General features: G+C 43.8%; 1 protein-coding gene across 1 annotated transcript; it reads right to left on the bottom strand.

Moving 5' to 3' along the window:
* Positions 1-1,861: 1,861 nt before the first annotated feature.
* LOC306829454 (uncharacterized protein) lies at positions 1,862-6,187 on the bottom strand (the record flags this gene model as incomplete). The annotated part of the gene is made up of 7 exons (XM_079352495.1): positions 6,159-6,187; positions 4,314-5,903; positions 3,945-4,148; positions 3,383-3,804; positions 2,992-3,245; positions 2,605-2,850; positions 1,862-2,477 (listed from the first exon to the last, which is right to left on the bottom strand). Exons 2-7 carry the CDS (start codon positions 5,686-5,688, stop codon positions 1,862-1,864), a joined length of 3,117 nt encoding a protein of 1,038 aa, XP_079208621.1. The 5' UTR covers positions 5,689-5,903; positions 6,159-6,187.
* Positions 6,188-12,662: the final 6,475 nt, after the last annotated feature.

The following is a 12,662-nucleotide window of genomic DNA, read 5'->3' as shown; positions in this document are numbered from 1 at the left end:
TCGGTGTGAATGTTGGTAGCGATACGAGCGCTGATTGGCCACATTGTGGTAGAATTCTGGTAGATTCTTGGTGGCAAACGGGGAAGTGATTGGTTGCCACTACCAAGAATCACCTCGACCGACAGGTGACGGGGAACGCCAACCGGGCTACATTTTCTTGAATTTCACATCAATTTTTCCTCCAAACCTCAAAACTCTTCAGTTAATGGTGAGCAGAAAAGTACTTCAAGACATGTGTGAAAAAGTGGACACTGGGAGGGCCTGTCACAATTCTGATTTAGGAGGACAACGCTTGCTCCAAACTACAACCCTGAGATTTAGACTGTCATGACCTGCCAACTGAGCTAACACGGCTATTTCATCATGAATTTCTCAGCAAAGTTAGAGATTCATGATTAATGATGAGAGGACACATACTTTGAGACATGTGTGCCAACGTTGAAAACTGGATGGCGTGTCAAAAGGCTACTGTATATACCAAAGGGTAAAGCTTGCGCCCAATGTGGGGCTCGAACCCACGACCCTGAGATTAAGAGTCTCATGCTCTACCGACTGAGCTAACCGGGCTACATTTTCTTAAATTTCACATCAATTTTTCCACCAAACCTCAAAACTCTTGAGTAAATGATGAGCAGAAAAGTACTTCAAGACGTGTGTGAAAAAGTGGACATTGGGAAGGCCTGTCACAATTCTGATTCAAGAGGACAACGCTTGCTCCAAAGTACAAGCCTGAGATTTAGACTGTCATGACCTGCCAACTGAGCAAACACGGCTATTTCATCATGAATTTCTCATCAATTTTTCCAGCAAATTTAGAGACGCTTGAGTTAATGATGAGAGGACACATACTTTGAGACATGTGTGCCAACGTTGACAATTGGAAGGCGTGTCACAAGGCTACTGTATATACCAAAGGGTAAAGCTTGCGCCCAATGTGGGGCTCGAACCCACGACCCTGAGATTAAGAGTCTCATGCTCTACCGACTGAGCTAAGGCCAGCGCGCATTGGTCGAGGTAAACAACAAGAAATCGGTTGAAATGACGCTGAGATCAGTGGATCGAATCCTGTTCATGATGAACTCGTTGGGATTCCCACATCATAAACATTGTATATTAATATTTCCAAATCAAATATATAAACCCGTGTGCAATTAATCTTTGCCTAATGTCACTATACACAGTTATAAACAACGATAAGAACTCGTTTATTTGGCTGGTTTTGTCCTGTTGTGGCATTATTCGGACAGCAGGTGGCAGATTGGCTTGCATACCAAATCAAACGTTTTCCTTAATCCCCTTTAAATATTATTTGTAGTTTGCAAGATTATCAAATCGTGTTTTAACCATAATTTTAGTATTTTTGCAAAATGTATAAGCCTATATTAAATTCCCCACAACATTTGGCATCAATAACCCTTATTTTAATATTAAGGATTATTACCCTCAAGAGAAACTGACTAGTATTCAAAAGCATGTATGTAGATGACTATAGATATTTATATAGCCTATGAGTGCCTGTGTGTTATATCTTATGGGCAATAAAAAGAAAAGAAAAAGACACATTTAGATTTGTTTCATTTATCTAAAGAGGATAAAGAAGAAATGAAGACAGAAATGTTTGTTTGTTCAATTTGACATTTTATGAAAAACATTAATAAACAACACAGTGATTACAAGAACAATCAAGTGTTGCATAAAAAAATAGAAAAAAAAATAGAATAATAATAAAAACAATAATGGCATATGACACAGCAAACATGAACCGCATGTAGCCAGCCTTTTCCAGTTTTCCAACTGTACTCCTGGTATTCAGGTTCACAGCTACACACTGGAGTAGAGTAAGTAGACAGACTTAAGAAACTCAAGGGTTTTCATTGCTTGGCTTTTGTTTCTTCCCATATCCATGTTTTGCCAGCTCAGCCCTCCATTCTTCGTAAGATTGAGTCTCAGACTCTGTGCAGAACCAGTTTCCAAAGTACTGGCGATGTGACTGTGGCTTTCTGTCCTTGTTGCACTTTTTGCATATGATGACATCCGACTTCTTCTCATATTTTCTTGTCATTTGTCCAGCGCGCTCTTTGTCTTGCTTTCTCTTTCTGTATTGCAGGGTTGTGTATGGGATATCTTTATTTGAGGTCTGTGTCTGAGTGAAGGGTGGCATGAATGATGGTGGCATGGTGACGAGCATCATCTGTGAGGGTCCTGCAGAACACTGCACGGATGGGGGAAAGAGAGGATGTTGGGGTTGTGAAGCCTGGGAGATAGTCTGAGGTTGTGGCCTTCTCTTCAGCTTTGCCTCCCCAGCAGTGTTAGGAGGAAGAATGAAAGAATGAGGCTCAGCCAAACTACTATATAGCAGAGCAGCTCCTTTCTGCAAAGCCGCAGGAAGCGTTTTAGTTGCTGCCATCGGTGCGTCTGGAGCTGGGATGCCTTGCATCACAGTATGTTGTTCCTGTGACCTACAACGCCTGCTGTACCTGAAGACAAAACAAAAAAAGGTCAGTTTTATCAGCTGATCAAATGTATCCAATAGCACTTCATCACATAAGATAAGTTAAGATATAAGGTTTTATTGTTCTCAAAAGTTCTCGCTAAATTACTCACCATTGTGTGAGTGTTGCAGCATTCACTACTGGGAGTTGGATGGTGGTGGCACTCATAACCTTAGCATTGTTAAGGATGCACTCTCTGATGTTGTTGTAAGCACGTAACACCATTGTAAAGCGTGACACCCTCACTCCTTCACAGCGCACAGTGCTTGGGTAGAAAGCACAGAGCCTTGTAAAGATGGCCTCCACGACTCTGTTGCAGTCAGGCCATTGTGCAGGACTGTGAGCTCCAAAGAAACTCCTGCAAATGACAACAAAATACACAATATTAATGTAGGATTATTCATATATTCTTATTATTAATTCTTACTATCTGTGTTATTCTATTTTCCTTCTGTCTGTGTTGACCTGACATTTCAGTTTGCTTAATTAGACGTGATACCTTTTGGTGCTCTCCACACCTGGTGCCACAATCTTTTTAGTCGCCCTGTATCGTCCCTGCTTTAAGGTGGTTTGGTGACGTGGTGAGTAAGCAGTCTTCCTCTTGTCATAATCCCCCAACGCCTGCCACAGGGTGATGATCTGGGCGCTCTGTTCTCCAGTCAATGCAGGACGATGTTCTTTAAGGCCAACCAAAACCTCTGCCAAGTCCTGCACGGCTCCATACCCCTGAATATTGTCACGGCCGACACAGTCCTAGAATGAATTTTTTGAAAATTGAGAAAAAAATTAATAGCAGAAAAAAATAAGACAATAGAAAATACCTGAGCATTTCCAACATATCCCAGAGTTTGTTCACAGACATGTTAAAGGACACAATGAATTAACATTACATCATGTGAAGTGGAGTCTTCAGATGTTGGAAGATCCCTTTCTGTTGGTAGCTCGACCACTGGGCCTTCAATAAACGATGCCACTGGAGGAGGGACCACACATGATGACGACATGGTGGTGGATTGAGAAGATTTCACCGCAGATTGAGGGGCCATAGAGGAGGATGACACAGAGCTGGATGCAGGCGTTGCTGATGGAGGGAGCACAGACGCTGCAGACAATGATGCTCGCGAGGAGGCAGCAGGTGCTATTTCTGAGTCAAGTGTTGGGACAGTGATGTCTTGAAACTCCTCAGGTTCAGCATAACCTTCATCAGTTGTTACATCAATGTCATTAGACTCTGACTCCACAATAGCCACCTTGTAATCCTGCAGGACTTTACCAGTTTGCTGGTAAAGGTATTCGAGTCCAATGAGCTCACCTTTAAAATAGATTACAAAAATAAATAAATGGCAAACAATTAAAAAATATGCCAAGACATTATTCAACAGCTCAGTGGTAACATTGTATTTGTTTAACTTGAATGAAATTGTCCCAAAAAATAAACAAATAGTTGTATACCAGTGTACTTTCTCGGCCCAGCATAAGGGGTGATCTTCTCGCCAAGAACCTCCTCTGCAAGAGTGTTGACAGCATGACGGAGCAGATGATTGTAGCAACGTGGATGCTGCTCATCCGTTGTTGCTGCCACAGCCCGGTCCTCATTCCACCTTGACAGTCCATCCACAAGATACGCTTGGTAGAAGGTGTCACTTGCCAGTGTACCTAAAGTAAAGTAAAAAATAAAAAAATCAGACCATACAAACGTTTCCTATAAATCAACGAAAAGCTGTTCTTCTTACAACTAATTTAATCGCAACACAGTTCATTTACTTATTTATATTGAAATTAAATCCTACATTTATAAAGTCTCTATTAACACATATTTACCTGGGATGAATCTGTTCAGATGCAGGTGAAATGACTCGAGGGAAGTGGAACCTCTGGCACAGCGGAAGGTTGGCAGACGGTGTCCTCCTTTCATCACAGTTCCCGTTTGCAGGTAGAGCTGCACTCCTGGAGGATCCTGGATGCAGGCCACATGCTTTCTCTGGGACTTCCAGATCTCGCTCATCCGGGCGGAGTTGATGAGTGGGACTCCCAGAGTGTTACGGCCAGCATCCCCATCGAAGGCCTGGATATGGCGTTCAATCAGAGCCTGTGTCTCCTTGGTGCCGCGGGTGGTTCTCTTACAATGCAGGGCTAGCTCGTTTCTGTTGATAGAACGCAGCACATCAGCCTCAGATGGTTGCCTCATGGCAGCTTCTAGCTCTGACCTCTTGGCCTTCTTCAGAGCTGACAGGTCGTCCTGATCCCACGCAAAGATACAGTGGCTGAGGCGACTCATGAAGGGGGCATACAACTGGTGTGAGTCAGTTGTGCAGCCCACAGCAATCCTCCGCATGAAGTGCCAAATGTCTAACCGGATTGTCATCTGCTCCCACTCTTCAAACATCCTTCTCAGAAGAGTGTTGCCACAGCAGTCCCGGTCAACATATAGAGCTTCGGGAGGAGCCACCCCAGCCACTCTGTATCGTCTGATGAGCCCTTCAATCATCGGCCCGAGACCGAAACCTTCACTGGCAGTAAGCACACACATGATCACCTGCCCATGCTCATTACCAACATTGGTTGCCCAGGTGGCTGTGCCATAGCTGTGTCCTGCAAGCTTTCGTGCGACTTTCTTGGTGGAATCCATTTTCAAGATCCGACCATATTGGGAAGTTATGGTGGCCTTGACCTCATCCAGCCTTTGCAAGACATCCTGGGCATACACCTGCATCAGCCAACGGTGTTTTGGGACAGGAATCATAGGTGGTGCAGGTGCAAATGAAACAGGCAGGATCAGGCCAGATGTGACAGCTCTGGCAATCCCCTTGCAATCTGTCAGGTACTGAACCGTCTTTTGTAACCAGACCTCAGTGTGTCGTTCCTGCAGCTTGTGCTGGATTTGACTGCTGCTGTTGCCCAGCCCTCGCTGACGCATCAAACTGGCTACCTCGAAGTCACATGCCAGTTTTGATGTTAGAATGCAGGGGAACTGCACCCTGTGGCCCATGTCCAGCTGAGACACAATGCCGTGGCTCCAGCTGATGACCTTCCGGTGGCAACTTCGGCAGGACAGGTACTCAGATGCCACAAAATAAATCGTACCCACCGCAACAACTTGCCTGATCTTCTGGTGCAAGCCTGCAGATGTGAGGAGATCTTTGTGGCAGTCTGGGTGTGGACAAGTTAACTTGACTTGCCACAGCTTACGTGGCATCCAAAGAAGCAGGGGACGGCCAAAGTAATTCTCCAGTGGAGGAGAAATACTGGTCTTCAGTGGCACCTGTGGAGGATACCACCAAAGTTTGTCCACTCTGCTAAAGTCCAGCTCCGGATGCCCCTGTGCTGTCCACTTGAACAGAGCCTTCGAAATCCACCTTTGGTCCACTTCTGGCAAGGCGCGTGTCCAGCCAGCTGGAATACAGACTCGTGCTGGGGGGGGGGGGGGAAACAAACATATATATTTGATTTGAACTCTTTTTTTTACTTTATAATCTCTTGGAAATTGAACATGTTGTGCAGGAACTTGTAAAACGCAAGTCACATGAAGTACAAAAGCATATACTACTTTTAAGATACATTAGATAAATTAACATCAATAGATGAAGATGTGAAGCTGGCCAGAACCAAATATCAGGAAGTACAACTGTAAAAGAAAATATTTTGTATATAAAAGTATAAACCTACATGTCACATTGGCCTCTTCAAAGCGTATTGCCTCTGCTAGCAGCGTGCTGTCATCCAGCTCAGTAGACACAGAGATGTGGGAGATGGTGGGAGGGGGCTCTGTGGCTTGCTGAACAGAGACAGTCGGGGGGGCGAGGGTGAGTAAAGGCCCTGTGCGTCCCTCAACCGACGCTGTTGGCTGAGCAAGGGTCAGTGAGGGCCGTGTGTGTGCCTGGGTCAAAGCTAAAAAACAAACAACAAAAGTAAAAAAAATGATAAACAACACGGATAAATATAAAAATATATATAACAACTGTGTTATACATGAGTGTGTGCTTACAGGGTTTTGCTTTGAGGGGGGAAACCAGCCTCGTCACAGTCTTGGATAATGTTCTTGAATTGGGCAATTTCCCAACCAAGAGGGAGCGAAGAGCAAGGGTGGCAGCGTGCTGAGTTGGAGGAGTGTTCTGGGTGGTGGAAGTGCTCTGTGTGGCGGCATGCTGAGTGGAGGGAGAGACCTGGATGGTATCAACATGCTGTGTGGAAGGAGGGGGCTGAGTAGGGGGACAGAGCTGGGTGGTGGCACTTGGTTGGGGTTTTTTTCCAGCATATTGTGCTTCCTTCATTGCAACAGCAATTCTACCAGAAGGAAAGCTCTCAATGTATTCCCTGAAACACATTTTGTTGTTCGCATGTTCCTGGGAGTCTTTGCTGCCTCCTGTGGGATCCCTGTTCATAGCTGCCACCAGGTAAGCAGCATACCCCAGGGCATTTTCAGCTACCCAGCGAAAGGTCTGTCCACGAAAGACACCAAACTGAATTTCAAAGAAACCAAGCAGGTGTTTTCGGTTACTGATATCGCCACTGTGTTGGATTAAAGCTTTTCTGGCTTTGTCCAGCACTACGTCTGGGGACAGGGGTCGCCTCCACTGCTGGCCTCTGTTGGCATTTTTGACTTTCATTGCTTCCAATGTGTCCGTAAGGTTAATACTGCCATCAGCTCGTCTCCTGAAGCGAGGTTCCATCTAGAATATAAAAGGACAACATATATAAAACAGAGAAACAGATGTTTAAAACACAGCTGTGGAATGCCACAAAGTGACCCATCTTTCTTTTTTCTCACTTCTCATCTGCAAGAGTCAGCCTCTAGTTGGACACTTTAATGACAATCACCTTAAATAGGACTGTTTGCACCTTATACTGCCATCACCTTATATTTGCATTTTGAATGGGTGGACACTTTAATGGCAATCCCTTTAGGTGTGCCTGTATATATACGCATACGCACACACACACATATATATATACACATATATATATATATATATATATATATATATATATATATATATATTTATATATAACCCTAACCCTAAAACTGTTTTCACATTTAACAATGAAATGGTCCCTCGTTTCATCATTCTTGTATTTTTTTTTTCCTGAAAATAATTTAAGGCCATGAAGTTTCAGGTGGAAAACACTTGTCATTGTATTGTTTTACGGTAATTAAAAACACAAAACGGGTTAATTCGACCCAAACACCACTTCCACAGCTTGCGAAATTGTATTTTTTTCCTATATGCCTGTTTTTTTACACCGATTATATTCAGTCATGATCGCCTTGTAATGCTATGCTCATAGCCACATTACACGAACTAAGTTAAAACAACTAACAGTAGCCTTGGGCCGGGCTAGCAATTCGGTGAATATATTTATTTTAACAAAAGTTTACTTACCATTTCTTTCAAAATCTTTCAAAAGTCGAACGTGAAGAAATCTGTCTCTGTCGAACGTGAAGAAATCTGTTGATTCCGATCGGGACTGAGGCGAGCGCTGGCGTTACTAAGCAACTCTAAGGCGGGGACATCCGAGTGGGGCGGGACATCGGTGTGAATCTTGGTAGCGATACGAGCGCTGATTGGCCACATCGTGGTAGAATTCTGGTAGATTCTTGGTAGCAGACAGGGACGTGATTGGTTGCCACTACCAAGATTCACCTCGACCGACGGGTGGCGGGGGGCGCCAACCGGGCTACATTTTCTTGAATTTCACATAAATTTTTCCACCAAACCTAAAAAACTCTTGAGTTAATGATGAGCAGAAAAGTGCTTCAAGACATGTGTGAAAAAGTGGACATTGGGAAGGCCTGTCAAAAGGCCGAGTTAAAAGGAAAAAGCTTGCGCCAACTGTGGGGCTCCGAACAACAAGCCTGAGATTTAGACTGTCATGACCTGCCAACTGAGCTAACACGGCTATTTCATCATGAATTTCTCAGCAAAGTTAGAGATTCATGATTAATGATGGAGTGGACACATACTTTGAGACATGTGTACCAACGTTGACAATTGGAAGGCGTGTCACAAGGCTACTGTATATACCAAAGAGTAAAGCTTGCGCCCAATGTGGGGCTCGAACCCACAACCCTGAGATTAAGAGTCTCATGCTCTACCGACTGAGCTAACCGGGCTACATTTTCTTGAATTTCACATCAATTTTTCCACCAAACCTAAAAAACTCTTGAGTTAATGATGAGCAGAAAAGTACTTCAAGACATGTGTGAAAAAGTGGACATTGGGAAGGCCTTTCACAATTCTGATTCAAGAGGACAACGCTTGCTCCAAACTACAACCCTGACATTTAGACTGTCATGACCTGCCAACTGAGCAAACACGGCTATTTCATCATGAATTTCCCATCAATTTTTCCAGCAAATTTAGAGACGCTTGAGTTAATGATGAGAGGACACATACTTTGAGACATGTGTGCCAACGTTGACAACTGGAAGGCGTGTCACAAGGCTACTGTATATACCAAAGGGTAAAGCTTGCGCCCAATGTGGGGCTCGAACCCACGACCCTGAGATTAAGAGTCTCATGCTCTACCGACTGAGCTAACCGGGCTACATTTTCTTGAATTTCACATCAATTTTTCCACCAAACCTAAAAAACTCTTGAGTTAATGATGAGCAGAAAAGTACTTCAAGACATGTGTGAAAAAGTGGACATTGGGAAGGCCTGTCAAAAGGCCGAGTTAAAAGGAAAAAGCTTGCGCCAACTGTGGGACTCCGAACAACAAGCCTGAGATTTAGACTGTCATGACCTGCCAACTGAGCTAACACGGCTATTTCATCATGAATTTCTCAGCAAAGTTAGAGATTCATGATTAATGATGAGTGGACACATACTTTGAGACATGTGTACCAACGTTGACAATTGGAAGGCGTGTCACAAGGCTACTGTATATACCAAAGAGTAAAGCTTGCGCCCAATGTGGGGCTCGAACCCACAACCCTGAGATTAAGAGTCTCATGCTCTACCAACTGAGCTAACCGGGCTACATTTTCTTGAATTTCACATCAATTTTTCCACCAAACCTAAAAAACCCTTGAGTTAATGACGAGCAGAAAAGTACTTCAAGACATGTGTGAAAAAGTGGACATTGGGAAGGCCTGTCAAAAGGCCGAGTTAAAAGGAAAAAGCTTGCGCCAACTGTGGGGCTCCGAACAACAAGCCTGAGATTTAGACTGTCATGACCTGCCAACTGAGCTAACACGGCTATTTCATCATGAATTTCTCAGCAAAGTTAGAGATTCATGATTAATGATGAGTGGACACATACTTTGAGACATGTGTACCAACGTTGACAATTGGAAGGCGTGTCACAAGGCTACTGTATATACCAAAGAGTAAAGCTTGCGCCCAATGTGGGGCTCGAACCCACGACCCTGAGATTAAGAGTCTCATGCTCTACCGACTGAGCTAACCGGGCTACAGTTTCTTGAATTTCACATCAATTTTTCCACCAAACCTAAAAAACTCTTGAGTTAATGATGAGCAGAAAAGTACTTCAAGACATGTGTGAAAAAGTGGACATTGGGAAGGCCTGTCACAATTCTGATTCAAGAGGACAACACTTGCTCCAAAGTACAAGCCTGAGATTTAGACTGTCATGACCTGCCAACTGAGCAAACACGGCTATTTCATCATGAATTTCCCATCAATTTTTCCAGCAAATTTAGAGACGCTTGAGTTAATGATGAGAGGACACATACTTTGAGACATGTGTGCCAACGTTGACAACTGGAAGGCGTCACAAAGCTACTTTATATACCAAAGGGTAAAGCTTGCGCCCAATGTGGGGCTCGAACCCACGACCCTGAGATTAAGAGTCTCATGCTCTACCGACTGAGCTAACCGGGCTACATTTTCTTGAATTTCACATCAATTTTTCCACCAAACCTAAAAAACTCTTGAGTTAATGATGAGCAGAAAAGTACTTCAAGACATGTGTGAAAAAGTGGACATTGGGAAGGCCTGTCAAAAGGCCGAGTTAAAAGGAAAAAGCTTGCGCCAACTGTGGGACTCCGAACAACAAGCCTGAGATTTAGACTGTCATGACCTGCCAACTGAGCTAACACGGCTATTTCATCATGAATTTCTCAGCAAAGTTAGAGATTCATGATTAATGATGAGTGGACATGTACTTTGAGACATGTGTACCAACGTTGACAATTGGAAGGCATGTCACAAGGCTACTGTATATACCAAAGGGTAAAGCTTGCGCCCAATGTGGGGCTCGAACCCACGACCCTGAGATTAAGAGTGTCATGCTCTACCGACTGAGCTAACCGGGCTACATTTTCTTGAATTTCACATCAATTTTTCCACCAAACCTAAAAAACTCTTGAGTTAATGATGAGCAGAAAAGTACTTCAAGACATGTGTGAAAAAGTGGACATTGGGAAGGCCTGTCAAAAGGCCGAGTTAAAAGGAAAAAGCTTGCGCCAACTGTGGGGCTCCGAACAACAAGCCTGAGATTTAGACTGTCATGACCTGCAAACTGAGCTAACACGGCTATTTCATCATGAATTTCTCAGCAAAGTTAGAGATTCATGATTAATGATGAGTGGACACATACTTTGAGACATGTGTACCAACGTTGACAATTGGAAGGCGTGTCACAAGGCTACTGTATATACCAAAGAGTAAAGCTTGCGCCCAATGTGGGGCTCGAACCCACGACCCTGAGATTAAGAGTCTCATGCTCTACCGACTGAGCTAACCGGGCTACATTTTCTTGAATTTCACATCAATTTTTCCACCAAACCTAAAAAACTCTTGAGTTAATGATGAGCAGAAAAGTACTTCAAGACATGTGTGAAAAAGTGGACATTGGGAAGGCCTGTCACAATTCTGATTCAAGAGGACAACACTTGCTCCAAAGTACAAGCCTGAGATTTAGACTGTCATGACCTGCCAACTGAGCAAACACGGCTATTTCATCATGAATTTCCCATCAATTTTTCCAGCAAGGTTAGAGACGCTTAAGTTAAAGATGAGAGGACACATACTTTGAGACATGTGTGCCAACGTTGACAATTGGAAGGCGTGTCACAAGGCTACTGTATATACCAAAGGGTAAAGCTTGCGCCCAATGTGGGGCTCGAACCCACGACCCTGAGATTAAGAGTCTCATGCTCTACCGACTGAGCTAACCGGGCTACATTTTCTTGAATTTCACATCAATTTTTCCACCAAACCTAAAAAACTCTTGAGTTAATGATGAGCAGAAAAGTACTTCAAGACATGTGTGAAAAAGTGGACATTGGGAAGGCCTGTCAAAAGGCCGAGTTAAAAGGAAAAAGCTTGCGCCGACTGTGGGGCTCCGAACAACAAGCCTGAGATTTAGACTGTCATGACCTGCCAACTGAGCTAACACGGCTATTTCATCATGAATTTCTCAGCAAAGTTAGAGATTCATGATTAATGATGAGTGGACACGTACTTTGAGACATGTGTACCAACGTTGACAATTGGAAGGCGTGTCACAAGGCTACTGTATATACCAAAGGGTAAAGCTTGCGCCCAATGTGGGGCTCGAACCCACGACCCTGAGATTAAGAGTCTCATGCTCTACCGACTGAGCTAACCGTGCTACATTTTCTTGAATTTCACATCGATTTTTCCACCAAACCTAAAAAACTCTTGAGTTAATGATGAGCAGAAAAGTACTTCAAGACATGTGTGAAAAAGTGGACATTGGGAAGGCCTGTCACAATTCTGATTCAAGAGGACAACACTTGCTCCAAAGTACAAGCCTGAGATTTAGACTGTCATGACCTGCCAACTGAGCAAACACGGCTATTTCATCATGAATTTCCCATCAATTTTTCCAGCAAATTTAGAGACGCTTGAGTTAATGATGAGAGGACACATACTTTGAGACATGTGTGCCAACGTTGACAACTGGAAGGCGTGTCACAAGGCTACTTTATATACCAAAGGGTAAAGGTTGCGCCCAATGTGGGGCTCGAACCCACGACCCTGAGATTAAGAGTCTCATGCTCTACCGACTGAGCTAACCGGGCTACATTTTCTTGAATTTCACATCAATTTTTCCACCAAACCTAAAAAACTCTTCAGTTAATGATGAGCAGAAAAGTACTTCAAGACATGTGTGAAAAAGTGGACATTGGGAAGGCGTGTCACAATTCTGATTCAAGTGGACAATGCTTGCTCCAAAGTA

This window comes from Symphodus melops (assembly GCF_947650265.1).
Source record: "Symphodus melops genome assembly, chromosome: 9".
Lineage (NCBI taxonomy): Eukaryota > Metazoa > Chordata > Actinopteri > Labriformes > Labridae > Symphodus > Symphodus melops.
The sequence above is the reverse complement of the archived record's forward strand: the minus strand, read 5'-3'. Positions and strand labels throughout refer to the sequence as shown.